The 19,999-nt window shown below is 39.2% G+C and overlaps 2 protein-coding genes across 2 annotated transcripts; both read left to right on the forward strand.

Moving 5' to 3' along the window:
* Positions 1-2,847: 2,847 nt before the first annotated feature.
* On the forward strand, positions 2,848-15,315 carry xpo5 (exportin 5). Its single transcript, XM_010745021.3, has 33 exons — positions 2,848-3,081; positions 3,617-3,738; positions 3,849-3,921; positions 4,022-4,159; positions 4,466-4,648; positions 4,749-4,775; positions 4,885-5,070; positions 5,776-5,852; positions 5,946-5,990; positions 6,103-6,193; positions 6,302-6,385; positions 6,502-6,627; positions 6,711-6,801; positions 6,887-7,015; positions 7,255-7,370; positions 7,470-7,625; positions 8,015-8,056; positions 8,141-8,230; positions 8,366-8,565; positions 8,660-8,762; positions 9,210-9,391; positions 9,514-9,614; positions 9,716-9,812; positions 9,907-10,043; positions 10,154-10,251; positions 10,376-10,422; positions 10,978-11,084; positions 11,886-11,945; positions 12,030-12,121; positions 12,207-12,314; positions 12,836-12,973; positions 13,394-13,558; positions 13,827-15,315. Exons 1-33 carry the CDS (start codon positions 2,980-2,982, stop codon positions 13,971-13,973), a joined length of 3,660 nt encoding a protein of 1,219 aa, XP_010743323.3. The 5' UTR covers positions 2,848-2,979; the 3' UTR covers positions 13,974-15,315.
* A 3,780-nt stretch (positions 15,316-19,095) lies between these two features.
* Positions 19,096-19,799, forward strand: LOC113745659 (cystatin-like). The gene is made up of 3 exons (XM_027278065.1): positions 19,096-19,371; positions 19,451-19,558; positions 19,685-19,799. The coding sequence occupies exons 1-3, from the start codon at positions 19,162-19,164 to the stop codon at positions 19,778-19,780; spliced, it is 414 nt and encodes a 137-aa protein (XP_027133866.1). The 5' UTR covers positions 19,096-19,161; the 3' UTR covers positions 19,781-19,799.
* The last annotated feature ends 200 nt before the right edge of the window (positions 19,800-19,999 follow it).

Here is a 19,999-nt window from a genome sequence, read left to right on the forward strand (position 1 = left end):
GACTTGTCCTGTGTGAACACGAAACTACCCTAAAAGAGTAAGAAATGAAAGCCAAATGTACACCAAAGTTTACTCTAAATCAGATCAAATTAAACTTATGTATTAAAAGTAGCTCAATCGGACCAAAGTGAGAGGTCTCACTCTGCTCGTGTTGCTCGTGGGTGGAGCTATGGCACCTTGACACATTAAATTAGAGATTCATTTATGACTTGTCAAATAATTAACTAAAATGTCGCTGATGTTTGACCCTAAAGGTTTTTTTTTGTGCATAGATGCGTCCAACAAACTGGTCAAGAGGACCAGCTCTGTCCTGGACTGCCCCCTAGACTCCATAGAGGCGAGCTGCAAACGATAGTCTATGTAACATGCGTTATCAGCACGCATCAGTCCCATATGTATAGGCTAGTAGGGGCCCACTAACCCTACTAAGCTGGTATCATCTATTTATTTCAGTGTTATTTATTTCACTCAAAAAAGCAGAGATGTTTGATTTTTTTTTTTTTTATAAAACATTGAGCAGTCAATGTGTGTATTTTCTCTAAGGCTGGTAGGACTGTATTGGACAGCTACACAAGGCTCAAAGTGACTTTGTCCTGTTTGACAACCCTGATGGCTAAAAGGTTGCCTGATGCATGTGTTTTTTTTTAATTTTTCAAAACTTTATTGACCAAAAGTGTATCTCTCATCATGCATTCATCAAGAATATCATGAACAACACCTCTCACCCCCTGCAAGAGACTGTGGGGGTCATAAACAGCTTCTTTCAGCTACAGCAGCTACTCCCACCATATAAAAAGAATCGCAACAGGTCCTTCATTCCAACAGCTGTTAAACACCAGCATGACTTTATGATTTTTTCTATATATTTCTATCCAAATCTACACTAGCTATCTATAAGTCTTTGTGTCCCACGTTCATATTTTTAGGATAATCCTAAAAAACAAGAAAATAAATAATTAAAAAGTATTATAAAATAAAATAGAAATACAATAGAACAGAACCTAGAACAAATAAAGAAATTACAGGCAACAACAGTACACATACAGCACCCACAATTGGTGTTGTACTTTTTAACTAATTGTGAATATTAAGTAACTTTTAAGATATTTACTCAAAAAAGCTTAGCTTGATTCTCTTAGTTATGAACTTAGAGGGTAATTTAATAATATCTTAAACTCTGTAATCTGTAAACTGAATTCATTTAACTTTTTGTCTTCTAAATATGACCTTCCATTTGTTAGTGAGATAAGAGAGCATCTTAAAACCCCAAACATTATAACATAAATACTCTATAAATAAGCGAATCTCTAAATAAAGCAATGAATTATGAAATGAACTGATGAGCTGAAAGGTGATGAGGTGGTTACCAAAACAATATATTTATGTAATTACAGGTGACTCCCCTCCAACTATCATGAAAAGTGATATGTGTATAATTAATAACTCATGAATAAATTATAAAATAACATTGTAATAACTTGAGATTTAATCATTTGTTAAATAACCTCTCCATTTATTGACTCATTTATCTGTTTATATGACCATTTATTTAAAGGTCCAGTGTGTAGAATTTAGTTGCATCTAGTGGTGTAATCGCTGCATTGCAACCTCCTCACATCGCCCTTGTAAAGGAGAAACAACACTTGAGAGGCCCTGTCTAGAGTCAGTATTTAGTTTGTCTGTTCTGGGCTACTGTAGAAACATGGTGTTTCAACATGGCGGCCTTCATGAAAGAGGACCCGCTCCCAGTGTAAATATAACTGTGTATATTTACATATTTAATATGTAAATATACACATATTTAATTATGTGTATAATTAAATGTGTATATTATATTTAATATAATTGTGTAACTTTGTATTTTGTATTATGTGTCCTGTGTGTTTTTTGCTTTGTACTGTTTGTTATTGTGCTATAATATGTTTTAATTGTCGAAGTGGCTACAGATGAAAAATAGCTGAAAGCTAACTCTGGTGCATACGGAAGCCATACATGCATACATTTTATTCCACCCGTTTTCCCGTGATAACGAGATAATTTTGATCTCAGGACTGGAGTGAGGATTAGCCAAAGTGTTTCAACCCTTTCAGAAATTATGGATCAAGAGATTTTACAGTAGAGTAAATTATTTACATAATGCCCTTTTCAATTCAAAATAATGAACTCTGAGGCTGAATTGCTCAAAAATGATACAGTAAATATGCTTTATACTGAGTGAGTGAACAGTCAGGATGGTCCTGAGATCAAGTGTATCAACCTTTGTCAGAAACTAGGGATCAAATGGATTTACAATGGCGTAATAGTTTTGCTCGCTCCTTATCATGGACTGATTTAATACACTAGACTATCGTTTTGTTTTCTCGATCTCAAATTAATTATCTCGTTATCACGGGAAAACGGAGGAAAATTATCTTGTATTTACAGGGAAAATGGGTGGAATAAAATGTATGTATTTATGGCCTTTTAGGGCTTCCGTAGATGTAGTACATCAAATGTAATCGTTTATGTTTATGTTCAATACTGTACATGGTCCCATTAAATAATTAAAATAAATAAATAATAAAAGGCTAATTTTTAAGTGACAAAGAGTAAAAAAGATTCTTATTTCAAGTGATCATACATGCATGAAAGTTATGAATATTATATATTTCATGTTTGCCTTATTCTGAAAATAAAGCCCCGAATTTTTACACACTCCATCTTTAATTAGGTCCTGGACATAATGTTTCTAAGAACTGATTTCTCTTTCAGCAAAAAAAACAAAGAACAAAAAAAAAAAACTAAAGTATTCCAAACTATACAAACTAACTCGACTACATTTCCCAGCATTCCCAGTCAACGGCGAGCCGAAGGTTCAAACTCGCGGACAGCACATTTTGTGCACGTTGGTACCTCCCTGAGCGTACGCGGCGCCCTGTCGTGCAGGTGTTTTGCATAAGGGAGCCCCCTCGCCTTCGCCTTAAGACGCTACCTGAAGTCATGGCTGACCAGGTGGCTGCCATGTGTGAGCAGCTTATCAAAGCTGTGAACGTGATGATGGACGCAGCGACAAGTCAGATTTACCGACTGGAGGCCCTAAAGGTAGCATCGGTTATGGATTGCTAACTAGCTGCTAGTTAGCTGTGCTTGTCATCTGAAGCTGGAGCTGTTTGTGGAAGTGATATCAGAAGCTAACGATGCCGAATAAAAAGTCGGTTTTTATCAGTTAGGTTACCGGCAGCGGCGCCGCTCATACACTTAATTTACGTTAGTTACCGAGAGCTGCAGATATGATGCTCAGATGCTTTGCGAGCTAGCCGGTATGCCACGATTACCACCACATCCACTGTCGACTCACGTCCATTCATTCATTCATTCATTCATTCATTCATAGATGTGGCATGTGTGAGAGTCCTGCGATGCTTCTGAAAGAATAGCTCGACTAAAAACTCACCAACCTTATGTTGTTAGCTCCATGCTATTTGAGTGTTTATTGTAATGTTGCTGAGGCAGCAGCTTGCTGTAGCCTCTTGATGCTGACGCATTACATGTCTACAGTCATATTAAGCTATTTTCTTATACCTTTTTCTGTTATGTAGTGTAATGTGCTGAGTTTTTATTTTATTTTTCACCACAGTTCTGTGAAGAGTTTAAAGAGACCAGCTCCTTCTGTGTCCCATGTGGCTTACAATTAGCGGACAAAGCCCAGCCAGCTGTAGTGAGACACTTTGGTTTGCAAATCCTGGAGCATGTCATCAAGTGAGTTTGTAACTTAATTAAGTCTAAAAAATTATTACATGATTTTAAAAAAAAAGAAAAAAGAAAAGCTGCATATTTAAAAGAAAAGCATGTTTTTTTTTGTCTTGCAGGTTTCGATGGAACAACATGCAACAAGATGAGAAAGTGCAGTTGAAGGAGTGTGCCATGCAGCTGTTATCAACTGTAAGCGTGTTAACAACATAATTGTGTGTTTTTTAAGGGAGGAAAGGAAGTCTTGCGCATTGACACTTGTCTGATACCTGTTTTTGGGGGGTCTTATCAGGGTACTCGTTCGATCCTGGAGGAGGAGAGCCACATCAAAGATGTCCTGTCACGAATCACAGTGGAAATGATAAAGAGAGAATGGCCTCAACATTGGCCAGATATGCTGAAAGAGATGGAGGCTCTCACTAGCCAAGGGGTGAGTACTTCATATAAGTCCAGAAACAAGTCTGTTACTTCATGCCAGTAGCTCCATTTTCCACCTAACAGCTAATTTGAATAGGATTGTGTGATACCTCGCATGCAAATCAGTACCTGGCAAGGATTAGTCACATTCATTTTCATGTGGTGTCATCATATCAACTTAGCCACTGGAAGATATTTTCATCTTTCATCATCTATGACTCTAATCATCTTTTCCACTTCTTTATTTGTTGTTGTTGTGGACTTTTAAAAAGTCAAACATTATTAGTGAATAAAGTCAAACTAAAATTCATGTTCATAGGAGGCACAGACAGAGCTGGTGATGTTGATCCTGTTGAGGCTGGCGGAGGACGTGATCACCTTCCAGACGTTGCCCACCCAGCGACGCAGAGACATTCAGCAGACACTCACCCAAAACATGGAAAGCATCTTCAGTTTCATGATGGCCATTCTGCATGTCAATGTTGAGGACTACCGTAAACTGGTCAGTGGGGTCTTAACTTTTTATGGTTCTTATTATTGTGGGAGGGGGGGGAATAACAGTGAAGTGACCATAATATTTGTCCGATTTGTTCTTAATCCAGAAAGGGTCACCTGGACATGAACTGCAGGTGAGAAAACATCACTCCCACCTGTGCTCTTACATGACCCACTCTTGAATTTCATAACTTGGATTACTTCTGTGTCACTCTTTTGTCCTTCATTCTTCTCCACACACAGGCCAGAGCTCATTGTCGAGTTGCTGTAGCGACGCTGAATACACTCGCAGGCTACATAGACTGGGTGTCTCTGGTGTATATTACCTCTGGAAACTGTCAATTACTGGAGATGTTGTGTTTGCTGCTGAGTGAACCAGAGCTGCAGCTGGAGGCAGCTGAGTGTTTGCTTATCGCTATCAGTCGGAAGGTGAGTCACAGGAAAAAAAAAAGAAGCGTTGATGGGCTGTGGTTTAGTCATAATGCTTGCCTTGACAGTCTTTCCTTTCAGTTACATTTTTTGTCAGATAGTTACTGCTCTGTTATCTTAAGAACATCTTACCAGACCTCACTAGAAAAAGTGAGGCAATAGTTCATGGAAAGAAGTGGTGCAGATCCAGAGCAATAGCTCTACCTTGTGGCTATTAATAACATAACATAACATAAGATCGTACCGTGTGAACTGAGGGCTGTGGAAGAGAAAGACGTCTTCTTTGAATTCTTAGAAAGTTTCTTTTTCACGATGACTCCTACAAAGTTGATATGTCGACTTGTACTATTTCCTCAGATGGCTTCATCATAATTTAAACAGCTCTGACTCTGTACAATTTCTAATATTCCCAAACAGGGTTTAGGTGTTCTCGAGAAAATGTCCACCATCAGTATAACTGTCTATCACTGTGTGTATTTGATGCTGATGCAGATTTTTTTGTTTTTAATAACTAATGTAGAGGATTGTACAGGTTTGGAAGTATGTGCTCTCTCTCTTAGTGCTTTTATTTGTAATACGAAACTGCATTATGATTTATTGTAGAACCATAGATCAGATGAGACATGCTCAGTTGCGACCGGACAGTGGATATTTACATTAAATTTAAGAATAATGTGTATAATCAACTGTGTTGTGCTGCCACAGGGCAGGCTGGAGGACAGGAAGCCATTCATGCTGCTGTTTGATGATGTGGCCGTCCACTACATCCTCTCTGCAGCCCAGTGAGTACAAGTACTCTTCTTCATCCCTCTTTACAAGCATTAACCATCCATTGTCACTGTTATTGAATGTTTTTTTTGTCTGTTTGGTTACAGGTCAGCAGATGGCCTTGCAGTATGTAAGAAGTCCTCCGATCCACAGTAAGTAATGTGGCACATCTGCCTACTGTGGAGCACACATACAGATATGAAACAGTCATAAAACACAGTTTGTTCAGGACGTCTGTGACTCTGAATACTGTACCGTTTTTAGAGCAGTGGAGGTGGTGGAGCGGCGCTATGTCTTCCTGAAGAGGTTGTGTCAGGTCCTGTGTGCTCTGGGAGGCCAGCTCTGCTCATTAGTGGTGAGTTATTTTGGCCTGATTTGGCCACACATTAATCTTGGTCCAGACACAATATGTAAAATCACAGAAGCATGTTTGTGCATTTATCATATCTTGCTCTCTCAACAGGGTTCAGATGTAGAAGTTAAAGTACCTGCAAATCTCAGCAAGTACATGGAGGCACTTTTAGCTTTCACTACACATTCCAGTCAGGTAAGAGACCCTTTTTGGGTGCACTTTCTTCAAGCTGTCATCTCTACATCAAATTATTATAAAAATTGCGTTTGAATCAGCTGTGTTTGAGCTCCTGTAAACTTTTGTTTGTGCAGTTTTTGAAGTCATCCACTCAGGCTACTTGGGGATGCTTATTCAGACATGAGATTATGTCAAAGGACGAGGTTGTTGTGGAGATGACCATCAAATACCTCAGAGCGTCTATGACCAACCTAGTCAAGGTGAGACAGCGATGTCACTACTACCCTCCCGAGGGCACATTGAGACAAACAGAGTAAACTCAGAGTTTTATCTTCCTCTCTAGACTGGTTTCCCATCTAGAGACGATAGCCCCAGTTGTGAATACTCCCGTGTGGACTTTGACAGTGACGAGGACTTCAATTCATTCTTCAATTGTAATTATGGACTTATTTCACTTAGTAGCGCTACTCTTTATTTTATCCCTTCATGTTTTTCATGGTCTATTTTCATGTTTGACAGCTTTTCGAGCCCAGCAGGGAGAGGTGGTGAGGAGTGCGTGTCGCATTGTTCCTCTGGAGGCTTTCCGGATAGCAGCAGAGTGGTTACAGTATCAAATCACTAGTCCTATTGATACTGGGAATACGACATGTGAGTGGTTGTCCTCATTATTGGGAAATTTCCACAGCATTAGAGAGAGGGGTGTTAATGAATCTTTCATTAAAATAATGAATCTACATTTAAAATAATGTAAAATCTGCAGCAATATTGAACTAATTTGGGTTTGCACCAAGTCCCCTTTGGTTAGATTTATTAAAGCAAATCCTGCAGCCCACTCAGGTACAACAGGCTTGGAAATTAACTTGACTTCTCTCTCTGTACCTCCCTAGCTAAGACTGCTGAGGGCCTGTGCTCCCTCCTGTCTCCATCAGTGGTCCAGTGGGATGCAATGACCGTCTTCATGGAGTGTATGGTCGCACAGATCTTCAAAAATCTGGAGGAGGAGGTACTGGGAGTTATTACAAGTAACAGAAAAAAACTGCATTTGAAAAATGTTTGATTCTAATGATGTAAAGATTTGCCCCTACCTTCTCTTACTATGTAGGAGTTGCCAATAGATCAGAGCATGGAGCTGATGCAGGCTGTACTGAACTACGACACCAAAGACCCACTCATCTTGTCCTGTGTGCTCACCAACGTCTCTGCCCTTTTCCCATTTGCCATCCGAAGACAGCAATTCTTGCCACAGATCCTCAACAAGGTCAGCCAAGTTGTCATGGCATACTAAATATATTTGTGTGTTCATTTATTCTTCTTGTTGTTGTATATAGCTACAGGCATATGGAAATGCATAATATGAATATGAAGTGGTTTCTTGATTAAATGTGGTGATTGGGGTAGCTGGGAAAGACTTAAGTTTGAATTAATGCTCAAATAATTAAGGGAACGTCTCTGAGATATGACTTGCCACTGTTTTATGTCAGCACACCTGCAATTTTCAGCAATAAAATGTATGCAAAATGCAAAAATCACCTGCAATTTTCAGCAATAAAATGTATGCAAAATGCAAAAATCGGTATTCTGTTTAGAAGTAGTGTGTGTTTATCATTAACATCGACTTTACTGTGTTATATTCTTTTGTTCCTGCAGCTGTTTAACGCTATCACATTCGAGGTTCTTCAGGGAAAAAAGGTGAGCCAAATATCAGCACTTGTCTTCATACTTCTCGTCAGCTGTATTCTCCTGCTGATTCTCTGTTGTCTGCTTCAACTTCAGGCACCTCGGACCCGAGCCGTGAAGAACGTGAGGCGTCACGCCTGTTCTTCCATCATCAAAATTTGCAGAGATTACCCACAGTTCATCTTGGTAAATGTCTAGTTGAAGTAAAATACAAAAACACTTGCTTTCAGTTGATGGATTCAAGGCATAAAATGTGCATCTGAAGTATGAGAAAATGCTTGACTGTATCTTTTTTTCTTTTTTCTTTTCTTTTCTCTGCAGCCTTGTTTTGACATGTTTTACAATCACGTGAAGAAGTTGTTCTCGGGCGACATCTCCCTCACTCACATGGAGAAATGTGCGCTGATGGAAGCTCTGGTGCTCATCAGTAACCAGTTCAAAGACTTTGCAAAGCAGAAGGCTTTTCTAGATGAACTGATGGCCTCAGTGGTTGTAGACTGGACCTCGGATGAGATGAGGCAGTACGTTTTGATTTCTTCTTCCTCCAATAATTGTACATGATATATTTCATTTTCATGACAGATAATTGACCGTCATCTCTTCTTGGTGTTTCAGTGTGCTGTTGAACCCTGCTGTGTTCTTGTCCTTTATTGGAGCCGATCAAGTGGTCACAGAGCAAAATCAAGAGGCAGATACAGCAGGACTTAATAGAGCCCGGGTAAGTGTGTAGGTGAAAACTGAGTTAGTTGGGACAGAATACTAGTCTCAGAGCTCAAAACAAAATCTGCAAAAAGCAGCCATTTTGACATGAAATGGTACGGTAAACACTGGCGTTACCCTGGTTCATAATGCTCATCATCTAAGTTTAGTGCCAGTTAGCAGATTTTACCGTGCTACCACCCTAAACAGAAAGTACAGCTGAGGCTGATGGAAATGTCATTATTTGCAGGTATTTGGTCATAAATCATAAAAGAGAAATTAAAATGTTGACCTGATGATAAATGTCTGTACAAAATTGCACTGCAATCTGTCAAATGGTTGTTATTTTTCAGTCAAGGACCAACCAACAAAGTGACATTGTCCTGGTAGCAAGCTTGTAGTCATCTGTAATAGTGTTAAACGTATTTAACTGTTTCTCCCTTCTTCTCTTTTGACCATACTCTAGTTGAGTTTCTGTTTGTGTGCCATGTTGGGGGTGGTGAAGCGGGCTCGCTGGCCCTCAGACCTGGAGGAAGCTAAGGCTGGCGGGTTCGTGGTGGGCTACACCCCCTCTGGAGCTCCCATCTACAGAAACCCCTGCACTGCTCAGTTCCTGCTCCTGCTGCCCAACCTGCTCGCTCTGATCAGGTAACTGTTACACTGTCACTTCTTCTTATACCAAATACTTGTGTTCATGTGTGACACGTCTCAATAAAAATGTCTTTCATACTGATCTCTGACCAGTCCCCTTTCTTTATTCCCCAATGTAGGACTCACAACAGTCTGTTCATGCCAGAGAACATGGCTCGTCTGAGCGAGACCTTCTCCAGGGCCCACGAGGTGATGGATGCAGAGAAAAATGTGGTTCTTGGTAAGTTGTTTTTTTTTGCACGTGCTTGTTGCCCCATGGTGAGCATCATCTGAAAAAGGGAAAAACTGTAATTAAACCTTCTCAATATGTATTTTCTACAGGTGTCTCTCAGAATGTCCTGGAAAATTATGACTCTCCTGTGTATAGAACCAACCTAGAGCGCATGCAGGGATTTTTCAGCACGTTGAACGACAACTGGTGAGAATTATGTTGCAGCAGCTGTTGTTTTTCACCTCACACGCACTGGCAGATTTAAAGTCTACTTCCTCTTCTGCTCTCTTTACCTCTGCAGCCTCAACATCCTGGGAAATGTAGGTCTGTCCCTGCAGCAGGAATTCTACACCATCGAGAGGTTGGCTGCAGAACTCGCTGGCTCTGTTTTTGTCTCCCTCGACCACATACCTGACCACAGACTTCGCCCTATGATTCATATCCTCATTTGTTTTCGCTTCACTTGAACCATGCTTTTAGTCGGCTTGGTGACACACGTTGATTTTTATTGCTTTATTTTAACAGTTAATTTTCTTAACAAGTGATACGCCTGTTTGTGAGGCAGCTGGTGCTATCATGTCCTCAGGAGTACTACGACAGTCTACTCTGCCCCCTGTTGGGCCCTCTGTTCACCTACATGATGCAGGTCAGGATCTCCACACTCTCCATTCTGTAGATCATTAATATCACCATTAAATACACACAATTCACTCTGTCACAGCTGTCTCTGTTGCCAAATCTCACAGCCTTGCTTCTGTTTCATACCGCAGAGACTCAACGTCAGGTGGCAGGTCATCATCCAGAGGACCTCTGTCAAGTAAGTTGTGGTGTTTGTATCTGTGTGTATAGTTTAGGTGAGTTTAATTTGAAGTTGTAAACAGAAGCCAAACTATAACATAATCATGAAATGACACTTTAAGTATTTATAACTCGACTGCCCCAATGAAGAGCCACATTGAAGTCATGTGTCCAGTCAGCATAGCCATCTATTAGGCTACCTCACTATTGTTTTGTTCACGTAGCGTACTGCTAGTCAGTGAGGTTACTTGAAGTTTGGAAACAAAAGTAAGAGGATATTAAATAATACAATCTGTGTGATTTACCAGAAAAGTAGATTGTGGGCACCTTAGGTCAGGATCTTGTTCAACAGATTGCCCACCCCAACTACAATATTTTCTTAGGATGACGAATTGGAGAAATATTTTTATGAAAAAGAAACAGTTCATTTTAATCTTTATGTAGTTCAAACAAAGCTTAGAGCTCAATTTAAATCACTATAGGATACTGTGTTTAATTCTTTGATGGCTTACCATGTCTGAGCTACAAATTGGATCCATGGACTGAAGTGGTAAACTGTTTGTTGCGCTTTTAGCGGTGAGGACGAGGAGGAGGCACTGTGTCATGAGAGCCAGGTGACGCAGGAGATTTTTGAGGAGCAGCTGGTCTGCCTGCTCACCAGGGAGGTGCTGGATCTCCTCTGTAAGTTTCAGCATCTCAATGCATCTAACTTTACCCCATTTCAGTACAAGTATTGCAAACTACTGTTGTTGTGTTTTAAATAAGAGTAATCTGACAGCATATAAAGGTTTGGTAAAACATCAGCTAAATGTACACACGATTTAACATATGTTACTATCAGCAGATTATTTTCAATGAACCAAAACCGTTTGACAGTCTTAACTATCATTACACTGAGCACTATGGGCCAGCCTCTTTGCATTTGCAGGCACAAGGATTAATTTAAAAATAAAATTAATTGTAAAAGTGAGTTATTTTTATTAGTGATGTTATAGTTGTTTTATGATCCTGCTGATGCCAGGTGAAGTAGTTTTTCTACCAGCTGCACAAGCTAAGAAGAGTTCAGAACACATCAGAAAAACACAAATCTCATCCCAATTCCTAGACAGAGCTGCGATATTACATATTAACAAGACTCTGTTGCATCCTGAGAAATAAAACAATATTACAAGCAAACCGCTGCATTCAGTATCTGACACATACTCATACACGGGTTACAAACATGATGGAGGTTGGAGGTCTCTGACAGCTTGATGCCTGTGGCACAATTCCTATTATCCTTCACTTGCTGTCTTTGTAACCACTGGGCTATGAGGGCGATTTTTCATGTTTCATCTTGTGAAGGTACTAAAAAATATGAGATACTGGATTTCCAGGATGTAGCACACAACCGCCTGAGGGGAAGAGAGAGAGTAAAAGTGGAGACTTGAGTTACTGTACTGTAAGGTCGTAATCTTTTTTTTTTTTCTCCTTCTCTTCTAGCTGTGAGCTGTATTTCCAGAAAAGTGCCTGAACCAGTAGCAAATAAGGAGGAAATGGAGGGTAAAAAATTGAATCAATAAGTAGGTTTGTTTGTCTTTATTCTGACAAGCGTTTCATTGTTTTACTTGAAATGTGCTCTCATAGAGGATGACATGATGATGGATTCAGCGCAGACGGCGTCTACCCAGCCTACAGAGGAGCTGACTGAGCTGGGAAAATGCCTAATGAAATACGAGGTCGGGCTGAAACTCCATCATGCATCATAGTCACTCATTAAATTCTGTATATAAACTCAGTGTTTTCTTTTTTTTCTTTACCCAGAATATCTACATGTCCCTGTTGACGCTCTCCTTCACCTCACTGTCGTGGAAGGACACCACAAACTGTCACCGCACTGCTTCCATGGTCTGCTGGACTCTTCTGCGGCAGGTAGCACTCACATGCTATTTTTGTTATTGTCCACAAATCCCAAAAAAGACCAAAATCAGTCCATCTATTTCCGACTTCGCTACCTCATCTCTGACTCTCTGCACCAAGTGACTACTGAAGATGTAAATCTTCAAAAGCAGGACACAGTTATGTACTAATATATAATTTCCTGAAACAGCTGGGCAGTGTGTGCGTTCTACCAAATGTCATTCAAACGAGTAAATGGTGCATATCGTTGGACTATTTTCAGTCTCAGTTTTGGTGCTCTAGAGCAGGATGTGAGACTATAACGACTGTACAAGATTAAATACAGTACTAATGAAGGAACATCTGCCATCCAGCGTGGCTTATAAAAGTATGAATAACTCCCAGACTTTAAGTACCTTCCAGTTTTTGTGGATTCATTTTGTACTGAGAACTCAACCAACACGTCTTGAATTTTCTGTTAAATGACTTGTTTGACGTGATATCCTACGTTCTACATATTAAGTTTTTCTCCTACTTCCACTGTGTCTCTTCAGGTTGTAGGGGGTAATCTCCTTCCCGAGGCGGTCACATGGTTCTTTACCAGTGTTCTTAGGGGCCTTCAGGTTCATGGGCAGCATGAGGTCTGCAACTCCACCCTCTCTCATCTGGCCATGTTGATCTACGAAAACCTGGTGAGGCTAATGGCAATGATCTCTGCAGTATCTGTTCTTTATTTCTGCTTCTTGTTTGGTCCATTTTCAGTTAAAGAAGTCCCCTATTTTTATTATTAATCTCCCTTTTTTGTCTGTAAAATATCAGGAAATTACAACGGTGGTAATTGGAAGTTGTTTTATCCAATTTACAGTCCTTAAATCCAAAGGTGTTCAGTTTACTATCATACGGTTTTAAGAAAGCATGAAAAATAACCTCCAAATTAAATTTTCAAGGTAGTTGCTTATTAATTTGCAGGCGATGGACTAATTGTTTCAGCTCTAGAGTCATATAGTATGGGGTGTCAAGCTAATTTTCCATTCATGTGGAGATGCATCCTGAGAACGCATCGCTTTTAATCTCCTTGCTCGTGCGAACACCTGTCTGTCCATCTGTTTTAGCGGCCTCGCTACATGGAGCTGAGAACAGTGATGACCCAGATCCCGAACATTAATGTGGAGGCTCTGGACCAGTATGATCACAGGCTCATGGACCCCAATGGCCAGAAGGCTGGAGACAAGAAGAGGAAAGACCAGTTCAAGAAGCTCATTGCAGGAACTGTCGGGGTAATGCCACATTTAGCCACTAGAGAGCAGTGCTTCTCTATTATGTCTCACTGTACAGCCTCATCAGGGGTGACCAGAGACACCGGCCTAATAGTGCAAGTCATTACTCAGCAGGGTGATTCTGGCTGTGTTGTAAATCCTCTGTGCTCGGCAGCAAAAAAAAAAAAAGTGCAGCAGCTCAACGGGGCAGTACAATCTAATGAAATTCTCTCTGGTGGATCTTTGGATAGCTCTGTTTTAAACTCTGCTCTCTGTCCCCTGCCAACAGAAAGCTCTGTGCCAGCAGTTCAGGAAGGAGGTTCATATCCGGAATCTTCCATCGCTCTTTAAAAAGCTAAAGCCGGTCAAGGATGTACAGAACAGCGAGGAATTGGGCCTGGCAGCTCTCTTCGCCCCGGAGAATAACACCCTGTAGGAACACGTGTTGGTTCTGATGGACATCATACTGACTGAAGAGTTATGTGTACAAACCAGGGTTTCCCTCACTGTTGTCCAGTGGGGGCAGTGCGCTGCTACCTAACATAACTGTCAACACTCCTGTTTTAATGACATCTTTGTCATTTGTACAGGCTAGTATCAAACAACAGATCTCCTTTTTTTGTTTGTTTTTAAATCCCAGCACACACTTCTTCTCCATTCCCTCGTGTATACCAATAAAGGAGAGGTATATTAGCTATGGAGGTTTTTGGGAAATGTTTCTGTTTAAAACATGGTGTGTTTCTGTGTCAGATTGTGCTAAGAGACAATCTTAAAATAGCAGACTAACCATTAATGTTTGCTCTGCAGCAGAAGCCTTGTTGAGCCACAAAAATACCCTAAAATAGGACAATTCTGTCATTTTACTTTTTTCTTTTTAAGGGGTAATATTTGCCTCTTTCCCAGCATCATGCACACTAAGCATGTCGTAAATCAAACTGGGAGCCCAGCTGTGGTTTGATATTCAGCATAGAAATTGGCATCTAATGATATCCAAACAAGCAAAGCCAGTATAGCCAATAACGGCAGGAGTAGCTTGTTAGGAAGAGTGTGACTTGTGGAGACCTTTTGTACTTAGTTTAGTGTTGGCAGATATGTTGTGTGACCACACTGCTGTTATATCCTGGGTCAAAAAGAGAGGAAGAAAAATCTCAAACACATTTCTCCTGGTACACATTTCTCTATTTGCCACAATTTCCTCTGACTGGACAAGCTTGAATGAAGTTTTGGATTCTGAAAGATGTGTTAATGGTACCTCAGGTGCGATGGGGTGAAGTTTTGACCTTTATACCCTAAAAGAAGAAGGGGGGGAAAAAAACTGTATTGTGTTTTCCTGAATGATGATTGCTTGATTTAAGTATGAACAGCAGTTTTCTGTTTTGCAGATATTACACAGTAGTTTAAGGATGGTTTGCATTGTGCCAGTTCTTCATATCAGCACGACTTTCACGGCCCAAAATACTATTTTGAATTGCTTCGTTAACACAGAGCACATATCATACTACAAATAATGCAGACGCATTTTGTGCCAAAACACTCACGGTAGACTTGTTTGACAAACGTGACCAGAAAATTGTGTCCGAGAAGAAAAACCTAATAACAGAACTTTTTATAAAGATTATTTAAGGGTGGATGCAACAACTAATGTGTAGCTTAATCCAAGTCTTTCTAGCCGTTCAGTTTGTGATGTGATATTTTTTTTTAAACATGTTTTGTGTTTGTACTGGTGTTTCCAGCCATGAGGAAAAGATGAACCAGCACTACATTCCTTCATTGTTTAAGGGATTGTTTTTAAACATAATTTCTTGGATGTATTTTTGCTCTTATGGAGTTGTCAAAGTAGAGTGATTATGTTTTTGTTTTTTAATCTGTGTTGTAGATTCAGACCAAAATAAATAGTTTTGGCTTGAGGTGAGCGCCCCTTTAAATACATTTAGATCAGTGTGCGTTTCAGATGGTGTTTTACTGAAACCGATTCACATCATGCTTTCCCACAAATAGATACATTTATGAAAGTTTTCCAATGAACTGATTTCCCTGTGTTTGTGATGGCTTGTTCACATGTGGCCATTTTAAAAAGTGCTTGTTCAACACTACAATGTTATGTACAAAAGAGAAAATAGGCTTTTTAAAAGTGTGATGTGGTTTATATTTTATTGTTTTTAAAATAAAAAAAAGCTTAATTTCCATTTGTCTCATTGATCGTTTGGTTTTATATTTAGAATAAAGAGAATCACTTTAAATTAATAAAACAAACAAAACAGTTCCTTATTGCTACATGATCATATTGGGTCTCATTTTATTTTCTATGGCACATGCATATACAAACATTTTTGCAAAATGACCAACATTAATTATACTTTCAGAAAAGCATGCTCCCAAATAAAAAAAAAATCTGTAGCTCATAAATTACATACTGTATTTAAAATGAATTAAAACTAAAGAACACATTTCAACAATTAGCCTTTTTCTTCATAAGATTATTAATATCAGAAATACTCATCATGTGTTGCCTCCATTTTCTTTGTATCATGCTACAGACCTCTGCCAATTATTTCAGCCTTTCTACATCTGTTAATATATTTCAGTACATTTGGAAACGTTTTTTACTCATTTATTAATAAGTACAGTTTACCTTTTTGGGGCTTATATCATAAAGAAATATTAAATTGTGAACGAGGGAGAGACTTCAGGAGCATATTCGTAAAAGCAGAAAATCAGTTCACACTCCGGGTCGTTCGGGGGCGCTAATGAGCCACTTGCTATTGTTGTTGTAAAGGCGCAATGAAGAAGAGCCACAGCGTTGTCGCACATGGACGCTCACCGGCTGTCAGTGCTAACTTTGTTTTTGCTCTTACAGGATATGTTGATAAAAGTAGGTTTAATATTTATGGCCATCAGGCACTCGTTTGTTCCTCGAAGTGTTCAACGTCACACCGTAAAAGTTTAAATGCCTGTAAGAAAACGTCGGTATGCGAGCTAAGAGCTGAGTCGTCACATAAAGACAAATACAAATGTAATTTGCTCTTTTTTTTACACCACTACATTTATTTCACAGCTTTAGTTCACCAAAAAAAAAGATGTTTGCACAACAAGCCTATAATCAGTTTATAAAATATAGACTACCAAAAAGTACATAAAGGAGTTGCATCAATTACAATGATCCAGTAATAGATTTGTTTTTAGTCTATGTCGTTTTCCACCATTGCTATATCTTTTTAAATTCAGTTATTTTCAAGGTTATATAAAAACCCTTTTTCCACAAATGTTCTGTATCTGCTTGTTCCTCTAATTAAATGAAGAATAATCTGTCCCCATGTACATTAAAATATAGATATTAGCTGCTCTAATCTAGAGTTAATTGATCAGCTGGTGTAGAAAATTATTCCATGTGCATATTCCCACGAACCAGCAAATCATTTCATCAAGCACTATCTGGTTGCAGTTAATATTATTTATCAAATGACAGTAAGCTCTGTGCTATTTTTTTTTTATTTACTATTAATCGATGAATTGAGAAAATAATAACTAGATTAATCTGTAATGAAAATAATCATTAGCTGCAGCCCTACTGTAACCGTTCCTCCTGTTCATACTGGCCGTGATGAGATCCTTTCCTAGTAAAGTAAAAAAGAACCAAACAAAACCTGCACCCACCTTCAGGATGCTGTCTCCCACCCACATTACTACAGTGGCTCAGGATTCTGGATAACTAATGCATAAAGGTACAATAAAGGAATGTCTTTGTCTTTTTTTAGTAGAACAGCATCTCTAAATTCAAATCCAAAGAACAAACTCATTAATTACTTCCTTTCCTGTAATCCTCCTCCCCCCATGTGCTCTAGTGCCCATTGCTCATCCAGCAGCACCACCACGCTCCTCCTGCTTTGGCTGTCACTGCGCCCTGACTGCAAGATCCTCTCATCGGTGTGACTCTGCAAAGTTGAGCTCAGGACATTCCTCAACATTTGTCTATAACAAAGTATACGATGAGATGAAATTCAACCCCCTGGCAAGAACACCTGTTTTCTTGATCCTATACAATAATTAGCAATTCATAATAACCCTGCATATCAGTGAGTATTTTAATTCAGTGATTCACATAGAATGAAATTCAGTTCAGTATATTATCATTCTACAACACAGCAATGTACAACAAAATGCAAGTTGTAGAAGTTTATGCTACTAACAACTAATAGCACTAGACAACAAATTAATGTTAGCTGTAAATATGTTAATGTCTGATACTTCAGAATTAAAAGTAATTCATTTGTAAAGCAACTACATTTAACTACATTTTTACTGCTCAGAAGCCGCAAAAAAGTGTATAAATAAATGAATAAATAAATTAGAAATTTACTGCCCCCAAAATGTTTCACCACACAGACTTTGTAATATTTGTTTTCAACATTGACAATACAAAGTAACATGAAACTAATGTAATAATAAATAATTGCCTGTTCAATTTTATATTATGTGGAGTCACATTTGGCAGCAGTCGTAGCCTTGAGTATGAATGCATCTGTGGGTTCCCCATGCATCTTTGCAAGACTGCACAAGGTCTACTAGATTGCATCATGATGTCAATAACCACATAAATCCTGCCACACATTTTTAAATATATTTCTTGTATGTATGTCTGTGCTTAACAGTATGTTTGGGGATGTTGTCTTGTTGGGAAATAAATATTTTTCCAAATGGTTGTTACCCGGTCTTCCTCCAGGACCTGGGTGGGGATCTCTTAATATACAGTGGTTTGCTTACAGCAAATATTACATTTAGTATGATGAGCGTGTAACGGCCTGCCACACAAAAGTGCCCTTCTGGACTCAAAACGTTTTGAGGACAGCCTGTTCAAGGCAGAGTTACAGCAGTGCCATTTGATATCCACATTTCAAGGGTTATTCAATACCCTGGGTATTTTGTTATATCATTCCCCAGACTGATACTTTTCAGTATCCTTGTCATGTAATGGTATAAAACATTCCTTTGATTTCATGATGTAGTTTTTGCCAGGAAGTGTACTCACCAGGGCAGTATTTAAAAAAATCACTTGTCTGATTACACATGGCTTACCTCCATTCAGCTTAATTATGTGACAGTTTTTATTTTTTAATGTGTTGATCAATGTGGGGAGTATACATGACAATACTCTTTGCAAATGTGTTATTTCCTTTAAACATTAAAGAGTTATGAACAGATATGTGTTGCCATGGTGTGTGTGGGACAAAAATCATAGAGGTAAGTTTGAAATATGATAATACTGTCTTAATTAATGATTAAATGGGGCCAAGTGTGCTTGGAAAGGTACCTATATTTCTAGCAATAAATCAATATAATGCATAATTCCCATACTTCTACTTGTGTTTATTTTATTTATCCGTTTACTCACATGTTAGTCTGTTTTGCACCAGCAGCACCAGCTTCACGGCAGCCTAGCAACGTGGTTGCCAAGTTTCTGGTCGGTGTGGTGATTTTCACTTTCGGACGTTCATATTTTAATTAACAGATTAGAAACAGGTGTGCGCTCCTAATTAAGCATATTATAACCCGGCTTTGAACCGGCCACAAGTTACCGATAAACAGGACCCTCATCAAATAGTTCAAAATAACTTGCTGGGTTTAGGATGTTCTTCTGGTTTTGTATTGTCCTTTGCGCTTTGGCCGGTTGCTTTGTGACCACCAGAGACGTGATGACCGGTGAGCCGCGTGAAGTCGCAGTGAACGGCACCAGAGTTGTGAACGCAGCCCGGTTTGCTGTGGTTGAATTCAACAAAGCCAACGCAGAAGACGTGTTTGCTTATAAACTTTCGAACATATCATCGGCCAAAATCCAGGTAAAACTTGTATTCTGGAGCCATGCTCACTTTAAAACCATGAAGAGGCTCTCTTATTTAATTTTTTTATTTGTATCAGGTGGTCGCGGGAATAAACTACATCCTGGAAGTGAAGATTAGTCGTACAATGTGCAAGACAAGCGTCACGACAGACGGTGAACCATGTATTTACCACTCTGAACCCAAGGCAAGTTCAAGATTTATGTGTCTCAAAACACCTAGAAATTTAAAAAGTAGTATCATGCACCTTGCTTTTCTGCCCCAGTGCATTTTTATTATTTTTAAAAAATCACAAATTTTCCATTACTTTCAGGAACTTCAGTGCCACTTCATTGTTACAGAAGTCCCTTGGGAGGATTCACGTGCACTCACTCAAAACAAGTGTCGACTGCATAATAATTGCAAGTAAACAGTTATCATTAAGCATTGTTCAGTGTGTTCATCTCAACATTTCAGAAATGGCTCTTTCACTGTCCACACCCTGTGTTTATATTCATAAACCAGTGATTTCATTGGCTCTCAGATATGCCACTTGTTCTAACAGAGTTGAATAAGTTCAGTGACCTGCACTCACACTGCATTGTATAGGGCAAAAAAAAAAATGGCATAATTATTTCAGTGAATGACC

This window comes from Larimichthys crocea, chromosome III (genome assembly GCF_000972845.2).
Source record: "Larimichthys crocea isolate SSNF chromosome III, L_crocea_2.0, whole genome shotgun sequence".
NCBI lineage: Eukaryota > Metazoa > Chordata > Actinopteri > Sciaenidae > Larimichthys > Larimichthys crocea.

Coding starts and splice junctions, on each gene's coding strand:
- LOC113745659 (XM_027278065.1), top strand. CDS start 19,162: ATGTTCTTCTGGTTTTGTATTGTCCTTTGCGCTTTGGCCGGTTGCTTT. Junction 19,372..19,450: donor TATCATCGGCCAAAATCCAG/GTAAAACTTGTA, acceptor TATTTGTATCAG/GTGGTCGCGGGAATAAACTA. Junction 19,559..19,684: donor TTTACCACTCTGAACCCAAG/GCAAGTTCAAGA, acceptor CATTACTTTCAG/GAACTTCAGTGCCACTTCAT.
- xpo5 (XM_010745021.3), top strand. CDS start 2,980: ATGGCTGACCAGGTGGCTGCCATGTGTGAGCAGCTTATCAAAGCTGTG. Junction 5,991..6,102: donor AAGAAGTCCTCCGATCCACA/GTAAGTAATGTG, acceptor TACCGTTTTTAG/AGCAGTGGAGGTGGTGGAGC. Junction 7,371..7,469: donor TCAAAAATCTGGAGGAGGAG/GTACTGGGAGTT, acceptor CTTACTATGTAG/GAGTTGCCAATAGATCAGAG.